This window comes from Amblyomma mixtum, chromosome 3 (genome assembly GCF_055824585.1).
Source record: "Amblyomma mixtum isolate Tamu chromosome 3, ASM5582458v1, whole genome shotgun sequence".
Lineage (NCBI taxonomy): Eukaryota > Metazoa > Arthropoda > Arachnida > Ixodida > Ixodidae > Amblyomma > Amblyomma mixtum.
Window position 1 is genome coordinate 240043669 of NC_143014.1, and position 18375 is coordinate 240062043.

At 44.2% G+C, this 18375-nt stretch overlaps 1 protein-coding gene and 1 long non-coding RNA gene across 4 annotated transcripts in view; one reads left to right on the top strand and one right to left on the bottom strand.

The window, feature by feature from the left end:
* Positions 1-18375, bottom strand: part of LOC149354127 (uncharacterized) — a 532700-nt gene that overhangs the window by 286772 nt on the left and 227553 nt on the right. The gene's annotated exons all lie outside the window — the stretch shown is intronic.
* The window catches only part of LOC149354131 (uncharacterized), a 29354-nt gene continuing 22099 nt past the window's right edge, over positions 11121-18375 (top strand). Inside the window, exons 1-4 of one of the 3 annotated variants that reach the window (XM_089583071.1) lie at positions 11121-11405; positions 12308-12389; positions 12960-13034; positions 17264-17394. In XM_089583071.1, the coding sequence (XP_089439197.1) occupies positions 11390-11405; positions 12308-12389; positions 12960-13034; positions 17264-17394 (304 nt within the window). In that variant the 5' untranslated portion in view covers positions 11121-11389. Of the gene's footprint in view, positions 11406-12307; positions 13035-17263; positions 17395-18375 lie in introns of all 3 variants that reach the window. The other 2 variants (XM_089583072.1, XM_089583073.1) reach the window with 2 other exon arrangements.

The following is an 18375-nucleotide window of genomic DNA, read 5'->3' on the forward strand; positions in this document are numbered from 1 at the left end:
GCGTGAAAGAGCACTGCATGCGAGCCGCGCTTCACTTCCTTGAAAAGCAGCGCTCGCTTACTTTCCATGACGCATAAGCAGTTCCTGGCGCATATCTCCCCACCACCTCAAAACGTCGAACCCTGTTCGGGACAGCGTTGCAAAGATAAGCGAATGTCGTTGCTTGACCAGTCGTTTGAGAGCACTGGGCGCATTTGTTTTTCAGTCCCGGACTGTCCGGGACTACTTGCGGACTCGAGTCCGGTATTTGTTTTTCTCGGGCAGCCCGAAAGCTCCGCCCACCTGCTTGCATCGCCATAGCAACGCGTTCGTTTTTAGCCTATGGCAGTCCGCGGGCTGCTTGGGGCTGCTGAGAAGGCAGCAGACGATAGCTGTGCGCCGCGCTGGCAGCCATATTAAGTTAGACTCCGTGTGCATTTTGAGTGCTTTTCGTGTCCCTGGAGGTCGATATCATGCGTTAAACCTTCACATGAGCTCCGTAGCTCCTCTCTGAGCCATCGCAAGACTTTTTGTTCTTGCATCTTCGTTTATTTTCTTGAAATCCACCGCACACGGACGCGCGTTCGGAGCTGCGAGCGCGTATTGTTTGCTCGTGTCGTCAAGAGGTTCTTGTTCGCTTGTTTTGCCACATGCTGTCTGTACGCTTACCTGAAAGCATCGCAGGTGAACCACTCGTATACTGGAGCAGCTATAGAGCTTGTTGTCAACATTTTTGCGGAGGCTTTCGTCTATCCGCCTTTCCGCAACGAGTTGGGCTACTTTGTGCGAACTTCGCCGCAAGCAGTAGCGGCGAGCATACCTCCGAAGCTGAGTTCTGTAATGCACCTACGCTAAGCTGACAGTACAGTCTTTAAATCGACTCAGTATCATGATCGAGCGCACGGCGTTGCTTCGGCGTCGTAGTGGCCGTGGCTTGCATCGTCTGCTAGCAGATGACAGCGTCCTTGTACGGTAACCGAGGGGGAGCCCGACTCTGGCGCCGTGTTCGAAAGCAGCCTATGGCAAGTAGGTCATGTGACCATGACGCTTTTCCTGTCCGAGCGGAAGCCGAGACCTGCCAGCAAGTAGTCCGGGACTGGAAAAACAAATGCGGCCACTGAAACTGCTTCCCTATCACGTGGTGCTTTTTGTATTTCGCGGGCTTTCTTTTAAGGCAAATAAAAGAAGCTGCATCAGTGGTACTTGGTTGCAAACACGGCAACGGTTATTTTTCTATGGGATCTACAATTCCTGCATTGACGCTTTCCTCCTGAAGGCAATAATTAAAAAGTTAGCTAATTATTCTCTGCTAATTAATTACGTTTGCATAATTAAAAAAATACCGCAGCCTAGGACCCGCGACTGTCAACAACCATCAGTTTGTCTCACTTGGCTAGGGACCATCCTCTTTTTTACAAGCTTGGTTATATATATATATATATATATATATATATATATATATATATATATATATATATATACATATATATATATATAGGTTGCGAGAGCATGAAGTACTTGACTGCTTACAAGAGTATATAGCGAAGTACACGCTTTGTTAAAGGAAACATTTATTCGACACGACGTTTCGATCGGAAGACCGATATTCTTCTTCTGAAGATCGGTCTTCCGATCGAAACGGCGAGTCGAACAAATATGTTTCCTTTAACAAGAGGATCGGTCTTCCGATCGAAACGAGGAGTCAAATAGATATGTTTCCTTTAACGAAGCGTAAACCTCGCTATATATATATATATATATATATATATATATATATATATATATATATATATATATATATATATGACAGAAGCCACCAGCCACAGAAACCAAGGGGCACAGGGGATTTTTTCCTTTTTTTTAAATTAATCTATTCATCTTGTGGTGCCGGTCAATATAGAACACCACTGAATATGTCATCGCTCAAAGCCAATTGATTAGAAAAGCAGAAGAAAAAACAACCACGTGCCGCCGGTGGGATCCGAACCCACGACCTCCGAACTACGCGTCCGGTGCTCCACCTCTGAACTGGAGAAAAGCAGAAGAAAAAACAACCACATGCCGCCGGTGGGATCCGGATGGGTTCGGATCCCACCGGCGGCATGTGGTTGTTTTTTCTTCTGCTTTTCTAATCAATTGGCTTTGAGCGATGACATATTCAGTGGTGTTCTAAATTGACCGGCACCACAAGATGAATAGATTAATTTAAAAAAAAGGAAAAAATCCCCTGGCCGCCGCGGTGGCTCAGTGGCTATGGTGCTCGGCTGCTGGCCCGAAAGACGCGGGTTCGATCCCGGCCGCGGCGGCTGAATTTCTTTGGAGGAGAAATTCGAGGCCCGTGTACTGTGCGATGTCAGTGCACGTTAAAGAACCCCAGGTGGTCGAAATTTCCGGAGCCCTCCACTACGGCGTCTCTCATAGCCTTAGTCGCTTTGGGACGTTAAACTCCATAAACAAACAAACAAACAAAAAATCCCCTGTGCCCCTTGGTTTCTGTGGCTGTTGGCTTCTGTCATAGTTACGGCGAGCCCCTCACTCCCCTTCCTTGTTTGCTTATATATATATATATATATATATATATATATATATATATATATATATATATACGGGGATTTCCACGTAACTTGAACCAAGGATTCAAACAAAGCGGTAGACCGCAGCTCGCTGAAACCAACGATAACATATTTGCCGTAATGTGGCGCTCCTGAGAATATTTTTATATTCTTCTTAACTAGTTAATTAACTAAGATGAATCATGCAAATTTTAAAATATTACTTTTAGTGCCAAGAGTGTTGCGTTAGGTTGTAGAGCAGGTTTAGAAACAATCGATCTAGTTTATTCTAGCATCGTATCTCTGTCAAGCCCTGACAAGCCGCTGATAAGAGCGGCGGCCGTTTACTTCGCCACGGTCAGCGAGCACGCTCCGTTTGATCTAAACGCCGTTGGGGGCGCTGCGATATGGTACCGCACGAGCGCAGTAACGTATAGATTTTTTCGTATTTCGCGGGCGTTCTTTTGATGCCGGTAAAAAAGACCCCGTCGTAGATACGATGCTGCAATCAACTGGATCGGTTGTTTCTAAACCTGCTTTGCAACCTAACGTAACGGTCTTGGCACTAAAATTAATATTTTAAAATTTGTATAATTCATCTTAGTTAATTAACTAGTTAAGAAGAATATAAAAAATATTCTGAGGAGCGCCACATAATGGCAAACATGTTATCGTTGGTTTCAGCGAGCTGTGGTTTACCGTTTTTTTTTAAATCCTTCGTTCAAGTTATATGACACACCCTGTATATAAGAGAGAAGCCAACAGCCACAGAAACGAAGGAACACCCGGTATTTTTATTTATTTATTTATTTATTTGGTGCTGTTTATCAATGGCGAATATTTCTAAATATGTTATCGCTTAAAGTTAATTGATTAGCAAAGCAGGAGAAAAAACAAGCACATGCCGTCAGTGGGAGCCGAACCAACGACCTCCGAATTACGCGTCCGGTGCTCTACCAACTCAGCTACGGGGACGGCTGTCAGATCTACTTTCGGGGGCATTTATGGTTACAATTGGCCTAACCTTGAGAGTGTTCATCTGTGCCACCCATGTACGTAAGCGGCGGACGTAGTTCGTTCTGAATTACCGCTGGTGTGACGTGGAACGTTATCGAAAGGCGAGGGTGGAAGCTGTGTGAGAACCCTTTTATCCTTCCTTTGGCATCAAGGCTGCAAGAACCGAGGCCCTCGTTAAGCAATTAAGCAGACAAGGAAGGGGGAATGGAGGGCTCCTTATACATATGAGACAAGCCAACAGCCATAGAAACCAGGGAACCCAGGGAATTTTTATTTATTTATTCATTTATTTTGTGCTGATGATCAATGGTGAATATTACTAAATATGTTATCGCTTAAAAATAATTGATTAGAAAAGCAGGAGAAAAAACAACCACATGCCGCCGGTATGCATATATCTGGGTGTGTGTATACACACAAAAAGCTATTCACAGAGCTCCTAGGTAGGCGCTACATGGCACAAACCTGACAGAAACATAACAGAACCAAAAAGGCCGGCACAGATATACTGCGCATCAACAGAGTAAAGCACTCCGGTAAAAAGTGCAATTTTTTGTAAATGTCCGTTACCTGCAGCAACAGTAGGCTGAAATGAATTCTAGCCGAAACAACAGGCTCGACGTTGCGCTCTTGCATGCGTTTTCCAAAGGCAATGAAGTCCAATGAGAAGAATCATATCATAGGGTTTCGAGTCAGGTTGGGGAAACAACAAGGAAGAGTACACTGTACTAATATAGGAGAAAATTTTCTGCAACCTCGTCTGCAACACATCCCAAAACAAAATCGCCTCTTTGCAGTCTATAAAACCATGTTCAATTGTATCAGGGACATTGCACAAAAATCTTTTTCGTACCGAGCACCGTGTTGACAGGTAGAGTTTCAGTACGACCTATAGCGTCCTGGTGTTCTCTTTGCGTACCGTGCTTCGCAGACACGGGCACTGTCGGACAAGACACGCAAGGCCTACATTCAACCGAGTTGAATGAACTTGTCTCGGTGGCCTAGGGGTAAAGTGTCTTACCCACGATCCAAAGGACATGGCTTCGATTCCCATCTTGGCCGAACGTTCGTTGCAGAGCAGAAAATTTACTTGACACTCTTGCTTGTCGTAATGAAATTAGAGTCACGTTGCAACTTTGCATTCACAAAGAAGCCGACGTTTTAATCACTTTTTAATTGTCCTGGTCATTGTGTGACGTCGCTACCTTTTTGACCAAGCCGCAATTTCTCGCGTGCCGCCGGGCTCTCCGCTAATGGGAACTTTAATATTATCGTGTTAATACGTGTAGTGAAAAGCGTGGGAGCTGTCTTTCATTAGAAACTGAAAATTCCATCCTAGATCTCTGCTGCCTCGCTCTGCATGCGGAGAGGCGCTTCTGCTGCGACGAGGAACAGGACCACTTCTCGGAAACCACCCTAGCTGGCTTTTCATGCAGGGAGGGAGACCCAATGGGCCGGTACGGAGAGCTGTACCGGCGCAGCACAATGATGCCATCGCACCTCACGCCCTGCTACCCGGTTAAGACGCAGCAGAGCACCATTCCGGCGACAGCACTCAAGGGGGACGGCAAGGTTGTGTACCCTCCGACACTGGGCCAGGATGAAGACTCGACCAAACGGAAGCGGCCGACGCAGTCGAGCAGCAGCGACGAAGGTGCTTCCAAGCCCATCTGGGTGATTATATCCATCGAACCTATTGTACACCTGAGTCAGAATATTCCCTTTTATTGCTCAAGAATGGGGACTGCTTGGCAGGCAGATCATTGCCTGCATTTTACTTGTCTTCTTCGGGCCTAACCTGAGCAAAAGTTTGATTTGTCAACGTCGATCAAAAAATTTATCTCTCGGGTCAGGCTGCTCTCAATGCTTTTAAAAGCATCCAGGATTTTATGACACGTGCTTAGCTGAGTACACAAGCAGCAGAATACATATTCAAATCAAAATTATCACCGCTGTCACAGTGAACGGTGCGGAGTTATTTGGCTGCTAAGATTGGGAAGCAGATCTGTAGACGAAGCAACCACCTTGAAGGGCTGTTCAATTACTGGTAAGGAGACAGTGTGGGAGCAGAGGAAATTGTCTAGAACTTTCAGTGTCACTTATTGAGCAGAAAGGATGCATTTAGACTTTTCATGCCGTAATTGTCGCACCTGCATCGTAATGTACACAGCGTCAGATGTGGCTCTAAAGCAGGTAAACATTCCGTGCACATGCATGTGCCTATATATAGCTTCACGGAAGAAAACAGAAGGCATTTAGTTTTGTAAAAATCAGTCATGCCCCATGGCAATTGGCAGATTGGGTGATTAAATACAGTTTCATACTTAACACAAATCAGACACTGGTACGGATACTTTCTTGCAGCAAGCATTTTATCTGCTGAAAAGTGCATTCTTTTGTTTGCTATTGTTGTCCTTTGTGCTATGCCTTAAGATGTTGGAAAACATTTCCCAATTGCCCGTCAAGCCTGTATGTTCAGATGCAGGGTTCTTTTTCTGGCTTTCATGTAGTAATCATAATGCAGTCGTACTTGACTTCTATTCTGCAGCACTCTGTCACTGTTCGTGTTCACCAAGTTCAGTCAGAAGAAACTACATTTGCTGGGTGCGATTTTTATGGCAAGGCATGAATTCAGCAGAAGACGCTGTTTCGAATAAGCATTGGAAGCTTACCACATTTTCCAGTGTATAAGTCGTGATTTTTTCATTTTTCCTCAGTGCATCGTATACAGTGTCGGTACTTAATGCAGCGAAAAAATATGCCCCACCGCACATCATCTTTCGCCATGCCCAGTAGCTCTGCATGATAAGAGATTCCTTGTGTAAAAGAAAAATAACTAATTTTTTTTAATGTTACCTTTAGGATAAAATCGCATAGTATCTTCCCACAGCAGAACGAAATGCAATGATGGCAGTGCTGCCACGTTCACTTTGGCCATGTTATCGCAAATTTTCGATTTCAGTGTCGGTTCCATAAGTGTCACATCCATTCGCATTGTTGGATTTAACTCATGCAGTGAAACGTGCTTCGCAGGCGTCGTGTTCTTGGTCAACATGAAGCTGCTATGAGGCGAACGAGCTGCGGTGCAAAGTTCAAGATGTGTGCCGTTGAATATACACTTGAGCACTAGCGAGAACCAGTAGGCAGGGAGGCAGTTTGATATGGGCAAAAAAAATGATCAGACTTGCCCAAAACCACGAGTGCTCTCTGGTCGATGAAGCTGAGAAAAGAAGTAGACTGTGGGAAGAAGGCACGCTCGCCAGAGCTAGAGTATTAGTATCCGCACATGGCAACGGCTGCGAACATTTTTAAAGTGATAGCTCCTGTTCAGTAGAAGGCTTCTGTTCAGCAGAAAACTCGGGTTGCGCTGTAAAAATCTGGATTGGTCAAGAAGGTGGCTACTCCATACTTGAGGCGGATTTGAAAAATTATGAAATCAGATGGCTAATGTAGTCAGTAATAAGTTATGCTATATTGGCTTGTGATTCAGTCATGTCCACTGATGAAAATGGGAGAATGAAATAAAGAAGGCATAGTAAATCTTTCCGAAAGAACATTTTTTGAAACTACCAGGTATCAATAGGCTTGAATTCATAGCTCTAGTTTTAGCACGAAAAGCTATCATCCTTAAGACAACTAGATAAGGATATTTCTGTCAGTGGCAACCTGCAGCTGCGGTTGTTTTAAGAAGTGAGAAGTGAACTAAATTCGCAAATGCATGGCGCAGGAGCATCAGCTGCTGCGCCGTGCACAGCCAGGCGCTAATAAAATGACTCAGATCTAAAACATCCGCGTGAAGAAAACGAGTCAAGAGAAAACTGAAATCAAGTTCGCTTCAGTACGCGTTCAGCGGCAGTCACCGTAAAGGCCGAACCGGAAGGAAACGTTTCTTCGGCGCCGCGTCACCGTCGTTGTCGCTCGCCGCCGCAGGAGGGGGCAGTCAAACAACTGAGGGCGTACGAAGTGGGGACTCCGCACGGGCGTTAGGTATGTTTTGTTTCGTTTCTTCTTGTGTTCAGCTAGCGCACGAGATGCTTTGTCCTCCTCGCGCGTGCAAAGGTGGCGCTACAATGCGAATTTCTTATGAGTGTAAATATACGTGTGAGTATACAAGCAAATAGACACAAATTTTATAAAGTTAAATGGCTATAACTACAAAGTTGTAGTGTTCATAGCCCAAGATACATTCAAAGTATCGTATATATGCTATTCCTGTAAATCGGTGTCAGTATATGTAAATAGAAGCACATAAACGTCCTCCTATTTTCTACAGTCTGTGCCCGATGTTCATCAACTCCACATCAATGAGCTTAAAATCTCCCTGACTTCATAGAAAACTGAAAGAAGCAAGCAGCCGTACTGCACATAATTAACCGGTGCCAGTTTAATGCTGCTGCGAGCACACCTCGTCAGCTTCCCGGACCGCGTCCTTTACCCGCGCAAAACAATTTTCGTTAACCATGCAGCCACGAAACAAACGAATGTAACAACTTACAACGCTTTATTCGTTTTGCAAGCAACAGCAATTAGTGGCGCGAACCCCTCAAGCAGCGCCTCAAGTATTAAAGTGGCTTTTAGGGCTCGTTGGTCAGTGATCATGGTTAAAGAATGCAGCGCGAAACGACAAGGACAAACGAAGGGTGCGTTCCAATTCTCTAGACGTCCGACAAGACGTCTAATGTGACGTCTAGGAAGCCGTCTACATGTCTACATATTGGAAGTTCCACTGACTTTAGAACGTGTCTACTTCACGTGCCACCTTGCGGCATATAAACTGAACTAACATTTGCGAATAGTTGCACTCCCATGTTCTTAAAAATTCTTAATAAAACAAGTTAAAAACGTGCTGCTAGTAGTTTGCTACACTGTAAAAAAATTTCATACCTTTAAAGGGGACATACTGACTAACACACCCTCGTACCCGACAAAATAGGAGTTTCTGCTACTCGTGCACCCGTCCTGAGCCCGTCCTGCACCCGTCATCCAACCTAGCATTTTAGGAGCGGGTGCATATGGCCAAAATATCCCCCAGTGCAGGCAAGGGTGTTCCTTTAAAAAATGTAAAGCTGGCTTCACCTCAGTTAAGCATGCCGGACTAATTGGGGAAGGGAAATGTAAAAAAACAAAATATATCTGTAGCTCGTGTGTTTTATGGGACAAAATATGTAGGCGTGCGTGGATCCTGTGACAACAACACGTGCACGTGTGAAGCAGTAACGTGCGTTTTCGGCATTTTATCCACGTTTCACTGATGCATCGACGCGATTGTTAAGGCAACATTCCACATGGCGATCCCAACTTAACTAATTATGAAGGCAGTTCAAACGCTCTGACGGGGGTGATAGTATGCGCTTTTGAGGATTGCACTTTGAGGCATGGTTTACATCTTTCGCAGCCGAGAACATACATGCAGCGGCGAGAAAAATATTGGTTCACTCGCAGCTGAAAAATAAAATAGTTATTGATTTTATTACAAATGCCAATAAAAATTGCTGGAATAATATCTATGCCACGAATGTGGGTGCTCATTGCTTGTTTTGATAATAACGTGCTCCTGTACTGAATCCGTATTAAGGTGAAGCAGTTACGACTGCATCGCAGTGAATAGAGAAATCATTACGTTGATGTCTTGCGATAATACAGGGTGTTCCACGTAAATTGAACCAAGTATTTAAAAAAAGTGGTTAACCGCAGCCCGCTGAAACCACCGATACATTGTTCGCCATCATGTGGCACTCCTCGCAATATTTTTATTGCGCTTAATTAATTAATTAACGAAGATTAATTATGCAAATTTTCAAATATTCATCTTAGTGCCAAGACCGTTACGTTAGGTTGTAGGTTTTTAGAGCAGGTTTATAAACAACCAATCCAGTTTATTGTAGCATGGTATCTCATACGGGGTCCTTTTTTCCGGCATCTAAAGAAAGCCCGCGAAATATGAAAAAATACCACGTGACTACGCTCAGCGCTCTCAACGGCGTTTCGAGCAAACGCAGCGTGCCCGCTGACCGTGGCGAAGTGAACGGCCGCCGCGCCGCTGCAGAAAGTGCTGACGCGCGGGCTTTTTTTAGATGCCGGAAAAAAGGACCCCGTATGAGATACGATGCTACAATGCACTGGATTGGTTGTTTATAAACCTGCTCTACAACCTAACGTAATTCTTGGTACTAAAGTGAATCGGCTAAGCTTAGCGACGACAAGGGTAGCTAGAGAGCAGCGCGCAGTTCGTCGGCCGGCGCCCCCGCGGGTGGCGTCGTTGCCGAAAGCTCGGCTCGCTCAATGATTGGCTCAGTAGCTCGCGAACTGAGCAGGCAAGGCTGGAAAATCGAGCAGCGAGCGTCTGTCCTGCGTCTGAGCGAGACTTTATTCTCACGTTTGCAGCATAGGTGAACAAATTTAGCACACATATATGCATCGAATATCTCCTGCCTTACGGCGTTTATTAAGCTCGTCCTCTACGTCACCGTTAGCGCGGAAACCGCGCATATCTTTATTTCACTACGACACATGGTTCACAGTACAACGCACAGTGAAGAGAGTAGCACCTCAGCGCTAGCCAGTTCGAAAGCACTCTCAGCTCTGGCATCGATATGATACCTGCTAGGCTTAGCGACGGATACGACATCCAGGGAGTAGCGCAAATGACACTGCGCTCGCGGGCAGTGTCATTTCTGAAAGCTCGGCTCCCTCAATGCTCAGCAGCTAGCGACTTGGGCTCGCAAGGCTGGAAAACTGAGCAGCTAGCGGCTGGACTGCGACTTAGCCCACGTTTGCAGCACAGGTAAACAGCTTTTAGTGCACATACGCTTGGGATACCGGCTTCGTTGCGGCCACCTTAAGGTGATTCTTACGCTCGTCATCGACGCCATCGTCACCGCTCGTGACACACTGGCTGAGAACTACAATCTGAGAACTACAATCGGAGCAATCTGAACTCGAAAACACAGTTGCTTCTATCGGCTTCCATGTAGGCTCTTGCTCAATTGTGAAAGTACACGCGAACAAGATGCGGCGAGTGCGAGCCGCTGTTGCATATCAGCTAAAGTGTGACGCAGCTATCGGCGTAGTTTCGCAAAGCAGTTGATATCAAAGTAATCCGCTTGTACGGGTCACAGTTAAGCTCTCAGTTTCAGGTAAATCTCCGTCGAGCATGCCCGCGTCAGTCAAAGTAATGCATCGCAGCTGCTCTCAGTCCTACCGCTCACGTCCAACATATCCTTGATATGCACCAGCTTGAGGTACGGTGCATTTCTTTGCCCGTTTTGTCGCAATTAAGAGATTTCAGCTGGCAGCAAACGAAATTTCATTCCGTCAACAGCGTCGTCTGCGCCGTCGTCTGCTCCGTCGTCTGCTAGGACATCCGGGACACCCTGGGTGATGGGATCACAGGATCGCAGCTTCTACAAACGTCATGTCAACAAAAGTATTTAAAAGCGCTTTAGTGTTTGCACTTAATAAAAAATAAATTTAGAAAAATTGAGATACTTTTGTTTTGAGCATAATTTAAATATTAGTAGTAAAAAAGCGCATTTGAGTTGCAGTTTTTCAACGACGCAAAAACAAGGGTAGAACAAGGGCAAAGCCGCTGCCGCCGGCGCCGTGGCAGAGAGTGCGTTGCTTCGCGGTTTGTGTTATTTGGCTTTTCGTGGCATTGTTTGAGTGCTTGTGTGGCGGACATGTGTGAAGAACAGAAGTGTGTTTTGGAAGCCAACGACGAGTATTACGCCCAGTCAACATTGGTGAGTTTGGACGGCCAAAGCCATGAAGAAAGGCAGCGCTACGACGTCTTGTCATCTGGAAAGGCAATGAAGACGACGGCGCGGTTTTACTAAGCCTGGATGAGCTGCATGATTGGTGAGTCCCGTCACCGCTTCTCTATTACTGATCTGTATTCACACGCGTTATTAGTGTGCGGCTATATAAGGATGGCAGTGGAGGCAGTCTGCGTGCGGTTGCCTCAGCTATAATGCGTTGCCAGAAAAGAACGGGCGTATAGCCTGCGTGACAAGTGTTGCTTCATAGTCTATGTCTGCGTTTAGTACTCAGGTGCCGTGGTAAATAAAAATGCCACCAGAGATCACAACAGAGTTATGCGGTCGCTTGCTAGCGCTGTGAAAAACTACAGACTATGTTTACTACATTCAACTGGCATGGATTTGTACTGCGTAGAAGACGACGATCAGTGCCGCGGGTGAGAGCGCTTTTGCTTGGACAGCTGAGAACAGGCAAGGGAACTGACAACGGGTGATTTTGCTCGCAGCTGGTACCCGTCGGATGGATTTGTGCTATTTAGAAGATTATTATGAGCGGCAGTGCTGCGCGATGAAGCACTCGCGCTAGGCGAACTGCGAACAGACGACGGATGATTTTGCTCGGTGTTGGTGCTCATCGGATCAGTGCTTACTTCTCAATATTCATCATGCAAATTTTTTTGAAGACAGTGATCGCATGTGGAAGGCTGGCGCATATTTACTAGTCATTTGTAAACTTTTTATCTGTGCTTCCCCATTGGAACAGAATTTGGCAATATTATGTCAGTTAGGTCGTTCTTGTGTCTTCCCTGAACTGTAGGCGTCCATGCTTCCTCTCCTTCAGGGCACTGAACTGTTGGGGATGCAGCTGCACACTTATTTGGGATTTCAAGCTTTTTGCTGTATGCCTCGCTTATGCGGCCCGCTTTCAGGTCGTTCGCAATTGGTGATAGTTTGTTATTCATTTTCACTTTCTCTTATTTATTCTTGGTTGACTGCCGGCAGCAGTTCTCCGCGCTCGGAACTGTTCCCAGGCACGGAACCCTGCCCACAGACCTCCCTGCACCTCACTCACCAGTGTTCTTCGGTTTCTTTTTTGCTCTTGCCCCTACTTGCATTACCACTCGACAAATGTTTTGCTGTTTTTATTTGTGTGCAGATTTGTTAAATGCACTACTAATTTTTGTATCATGCTCAGTTGTGACGTGAGATATCGGGCTCCTTGCTATTGAATGCATGCCTTTTCCATTCTCTCTTCTCATTTATGCAAGGTAAACTGGTCGACTGGTTGCTACGTTCAATTTAAGAATACATTAGATGCTGGTGCAAGGCACCCTAATAGTAATTAACTAAAGCCTGCGCATGCTATATTCGAATAGTTGGGCTCTTTTCATCATGCATAAAAATAAAGCGGTATTCCAGCCAGCTCATCTTTCAATGTGGTTATAACAGTCATGTAAATGTACTCAAAAAATGTGTATGGGTGTTTCACATACAATCTCCTTATTTATTTTGTCATGGGCCACCTCATTGCTTTTTGTGTTCCTGTATTAATACCTTATTTTAGTTTCTGAAGCAGTCGACAGTTTGTTTTGTCGTCATTCATGACATTGTCACTGGCACTGACAGCTGTTGGTCGGGACGTATTTATCTGCAGTTGCCAGCTGCTAGCATCTGCTGGGCCATGCGTGCTTCCTGCCTTCAGCTGTGCCATCCCTCCAAGCCATTCATGGTAATTATCTTTTTCAGTTATGCATACCTTACCTGCCTGTTTTGAAAAATATTTTCAACATAGGCTCACTGCTGTGTTTAAAAATACATGCAGAACTCTACATGCACTTTACAGGAGCACCTCAGCTTATAATTACATGAACTGAAAATTTCTGCAAAATATAGCCGCTCATGTAGCTCTTGACACTGCGCTGCTGCTTCAGGTGCAGTGACTATTCCACACCTGTTGCCTGTTATGCATGTGTGTCCTCTAAAAGGGCCGAAATGTTCGTTTATCTTTTTAAAAACATTGTGCTGTACAATAATACTTTAATGGTATTTCTTGCTTGTACATTGAAATGTCAGTCAGTAAAGTAACATTGTATGATGACACCAAATCTTGCGTGGCATAGCATCCTTGCAGCGTACTTGGCAAGCTCCTGTCAGCGCAGATGTATTGCTGGTTTATTGCTGTGGCATGTGGTTATACTGCACAGTTTGCACCTCTACATTCTTGAAACTATCCTTGAAAAATTTTAAATTGGTTTTTGAGGCAAGGAAGCGACAGAGTAACTGTCTCACATCTTGATAGGCACCTAAACCATGATGTAAGGGAAGGGATAAAGGAGGGAGTTAAAGAAGAAAAGAGGTGCCGTAGCAGAGGGCTCCAGAATAATTTCGGCCGCCTGGGGATCATTAACCTGCACTGACATCAAACAGCACGCAGTTTAGCCTGTGTTCACTTGGGCCCGCATAAAAAAAAAACGAGCAAACCTTCCTAGAACTAACATTTCATTGCACCAGCTACTTTGTAGTTTTGACTGCAGTGACCTGAAATCAACGGTTGTTTACTTTGCACAACCCACATACCCTGAACAAGATGTGATGATGCTAGACGAGGTGACCCTCTCTGCATAGCAACAGGTTGGTTCAGGAAATGCGAAGACTCATGGAGAACCGCTCAGTTATATTTGACTTCATGTTATTGTAGTATTAGTGGTGAGTTGTTGTATAAGTGATGAATTCTTGTAAATGATTGAGGACATCAATACTCAGTGTGTAAATGAGAGCTAAATCAATACTTAATAATCAGGAAAGAGGCCTTTTTATGAAATGCAGTACGGTACTGGAAGTCTTAACAGAATACACCTCGGCCAGGTCATGCACAGATATAGAGCATTTGAAAGAAATGGTTGGGAGAATAAGAAAGGCATGCACTCAGAAGTTACTAGCAGTGCCTTGCAGTATGCTCAAAAAGAAATTTTAAACTGCTTTGCCTTTGCTAAGCTGTCGGGCAAAGTGGGGTACACAATAAAAGGCTTAAAATTGAGAACAGTGCGGTGAACCACTCAGGAAAATCATAGGGTTAATGATAAGAAATTGGGAGAGAACTGAGTTGGTTGGAAATAAATGCGAATTAAAATCTGATCGGGAATCATAAATGGGCATAGGCAGGACATACATTTTTTAAAGAAGCTGACTATCCTTTTGGATAGTGGAGTGGTTACTCACAGCAGGAAATTGTGCTCTTCTTGCCTTCATTTTGTGGACATATGCTTTGTGTCTTACGTCTCTTGGCCTGCCATAGGCAGCATATGCTCGTAATAAATTTTTACCTGTCTAGTTATGTAGCATAGGGAGAATTGAACTATATAACCTCATCAATGCACACCCTCTCTGAAGTGAACTTTGTCAACCCCGTCAGTCACCAAATTGATACATGTCACCCCAAATGGGAGCCGTCATGGTGGCTGAGTGGTTATTGTGCTTGGCTGCTGACCTGGAATAGGCAGGTTCGATTCCAGCCAGTTTCGATTCCAGCTGTACTAGGCTCATTTCAATGGAGACGAAATGCTAGAGGCCCAGGTACCGTGTGATGTCAGCACACCTATAGAATTTTCCAGTCCTCAACAATAGCGCTCTGTATAGACTGCGCCGCTTTGTGGCATTAAACCCTTTAAAACCAAGTAAAGTAATGGATACATGATTTCCAAAAATTGTTTAAATTTATTATTTTCGAAACGTTAACAATTTTCTGCACATGTTTTCCTTCGTCTTTCCCTCTTATTTCCTTCCTCATGCTCAGTAACAGGTCAGTGATTTTAAGTGCCAGCTAAATATTTTGTTCATTCAATTAGCAAACTTCCTCTGTCTCTCTCTATTGCTTTGCTATTTGTATCTGCAGTATAGTATTATGCAGAAATATGTCAAGCTTAGATCCAAGAGATATGGCCTGGATTTTAAGTTCTGTAGTCAACCACACTGACATTACTTATTACGCTATCGAGGTTTTTTTTTGGCATGTGCTACCTGGTACAGAACTGATGTGGCCTACAGCGGTAAATATCGTTTGAATGTGCATAAATTGAATAGGAAGGCAAATTTCCCATTTGCCTATGTAAATAGATTGGGCAATCATCATGTGCTCACAAAGCTCATAAACTTTTCTGTTTCCAAAACTTTCTGTAAAAGGCACTGACTCACTGAAATACACTGCAGTTACTTTTGCCTAATCCTGATATTATTTACTGAAGATTGGTTTGAGGGAAAGTCCACTGAGCTCGAATGAGTGCATGGCAGCTTGTCTTTGTCCAAAGTATTTAGAGAATAATGAATTTTGTTACCTGGCAAAGATAAAGCAAGGATGGCAGTGTTTTGTAATGTCCACAGGGCATTCTTCCAAAGCCCAGTATGCATGTAATTCCTTCATTTTGTGCAACATAAAATGTCTTCCCTTTACACTCATGGTTGAAACAAAATGCTGAATACTTCACCACTCAAAAAATGAAGGCCATTGTGCTGCTCTACAAAATATCAGGCTGCAGCGGTTGTTGCGAGGCAAATTCACCAGGTTGTCATCATCATCAGTCTAACACCCAATGCAGGGCAGAGGCCTCTCCCATGTCTCTCCAATTAACCCTGTCCTTCGCCAGTTGTGGCCACCGTATCCCCACAAACTTCTTAATCTCATCCGCCCGCCTAACTTTCTGCTGCCCCCTGCTACGTTTGCCTTCTCTTGGAATCCACTCTATCACTCTTAAGGACCACTGGTTATCTTGCCTTTGCATTACATCTCCTGCCCAAGCCCATTTCTTCCAAATAACCCACGTTTTTTTCACACCTGTTTGTCAGGCTCCGCATTTTTTCTCACCTATTCATCAAGCTGCAAGCCACTTGCATGCTCTACAAACCTATTTAAAGTACAATATCCAGCAGTTTTTCCATGGAGTGTGTAGTGCTAAAACAAAATAATACAAGTAATAGCTGATGTTCTGCTAGAGCAACAGAATTCCAAGAGTTTGAGAAGGGCAGTGGGGGAACTAGCAAGGCGGGATAGCGAAATTCGACAAGCAGCGGACAGGGATCCTGCAACTTGTAAAGGACAGGCAAATTGGAGACTTGTGGAAGGGGCTGTAGTCTTGAGTGCGCCTAGCTGGCCTTGTGGTGCATTGTATAGGGCCCTTTGTTTTTGAGTAAAACTGGTTTCTCCTGATTGTTGCATTCCAGAAAGATTCATCAAGATTGGGTTAAACCCAATTTTCGCTTGCAAATGTGCCTGTAAGAAAGTGTAGATTGATAATGCATGAAGCTAAAGAACCTCTGGAGAGTAGTGGATATGTCTCGTATTTCTTCGTAGCTATATTGTTTAAACAGTGCTGGCTATTTTAATTCCTTTTTAATGCTTATTGCTCGTCGAGTTGCATAAAATTTTAGGATAAATTGAAAACTGCAGGTAGATTTAATTACAATAATTATACCCGTATTTATGAAGCTCTGTTCGAAGAGAGGTCCACATTTTGTGTGCATGCTTTGAATTTGATTATTTGCACACTGCAAAATGGAGGACATTTTTTTTGCAATGAAGCGAGAGCAAGTGGTGCGGAATGCTTGTTACTGTGTCACCCTGCCAATATTTCTAGAACCCCTGGGACCACTGAGCTTGTGAGTATCTATGACTCAAAAGCTCGGAGCTGATTGCCCATTCCGAGGTTGTCTGTATTAACTGGTGCAAGGCCAAGGGCTCATAGCTAACAAGCATTTGACACCATTTTGACACCATAGAACTAGATGCAGTCAGGCTGGGACTGTGCAGTATGTCAGTGTTAGCGAGGTCGTGATAAACGAGGTTTACTCTGCGAAGCTAGTGTGAAACAATAATTGTTCTTATGGAAAATATAGTTTTTTCTTAGTCATTGCAGCAATGCAAGCATATCAAATCTGATATCTCTCACTCATCCCTCTATGTTTCAGTTTCAAGGGACCAAGAGTTTCGTGGAAGTTGTGCAAGCCACAAAGTTGCGTGCGGCTTGAGCCAGCAACCAGGAGCAGGCTGGGAATTTGCGAATTGCCAGTGGTATTCGCTCAGTCAAGCAGGCTTTACTGTAAGTACAGTGTTTTCGCCATAGCATTTCTTTGAAAAGTACGCATTGAACTTGAATAGGACAAGCTGTCGGTCTAGTTGGTCTGATCCTTTGTGGTTGACAGAGCTTAGAAACACAGACTGGGGTCAGAAAGAAAAAATATGAGGGCACAGGTGCTGACTACAGATTTATTCCATAATCACCGAAACACTGCATATATAACCAAAACACAGGCGCCAACAGGTGGCAATTTTATGCACTCGTGGCAACAATAAGTGATATGACCAATAGTGGGAAAACAACACAAACTAGAAACAGAAAACTAGACTATAGAGCAGGGAAGGATGAAACTATAACAAGGTTAAAGGAATAGTTTTAGTTTTAAGCAAGTCATTTTTAAGACCACCAGCACGGGAAACAGTGGAACGGTTTGACCAAAATTTTCAAGTACTGGTCCGATAACACGGAACTAAAACACTACACGCAAACACAGATCAAGGGCAGTGAAATAAATGTAAAATGTCAAGAAAAAACATGCGGTGAAAAGAAAATGGTGATTGGGCAAGCAAACAAGAATTGGTCTACAAAGGTGAAGTGAGCTAAAAAACTGAAAGAATAAAAGGGGAATAAATGCACATGAGCAACAAAGGTGAAGCCAAGAATTAACATGGCTAAAGGAGGAAGATGAGCTACTACTATAAAAACGAGAGAGATAAAATATCAAAAGATGAAATTCAATGAGTATGAAGGATAAAGCAAACAAAAACGCGAAAATAGAGGAGTTGGCAGAAAAGTCAAGGCATGCAAGATGTTTATAAAACCAGGGCTAGGTCAAACAGATCCTGAAGAAAGGCAATCTTTTTTTCCGAGGGTGTTCTTGCCCATTAATCCTGGAGCCTCAAAATCCCAGCGGCTCCCACCAGTTCATCATGTCAGCTTATTCTGGTGCTTTTTTAACACAATGGCACTTTTTCGAACATGGGTGGCATGGCTTTTTTCAGT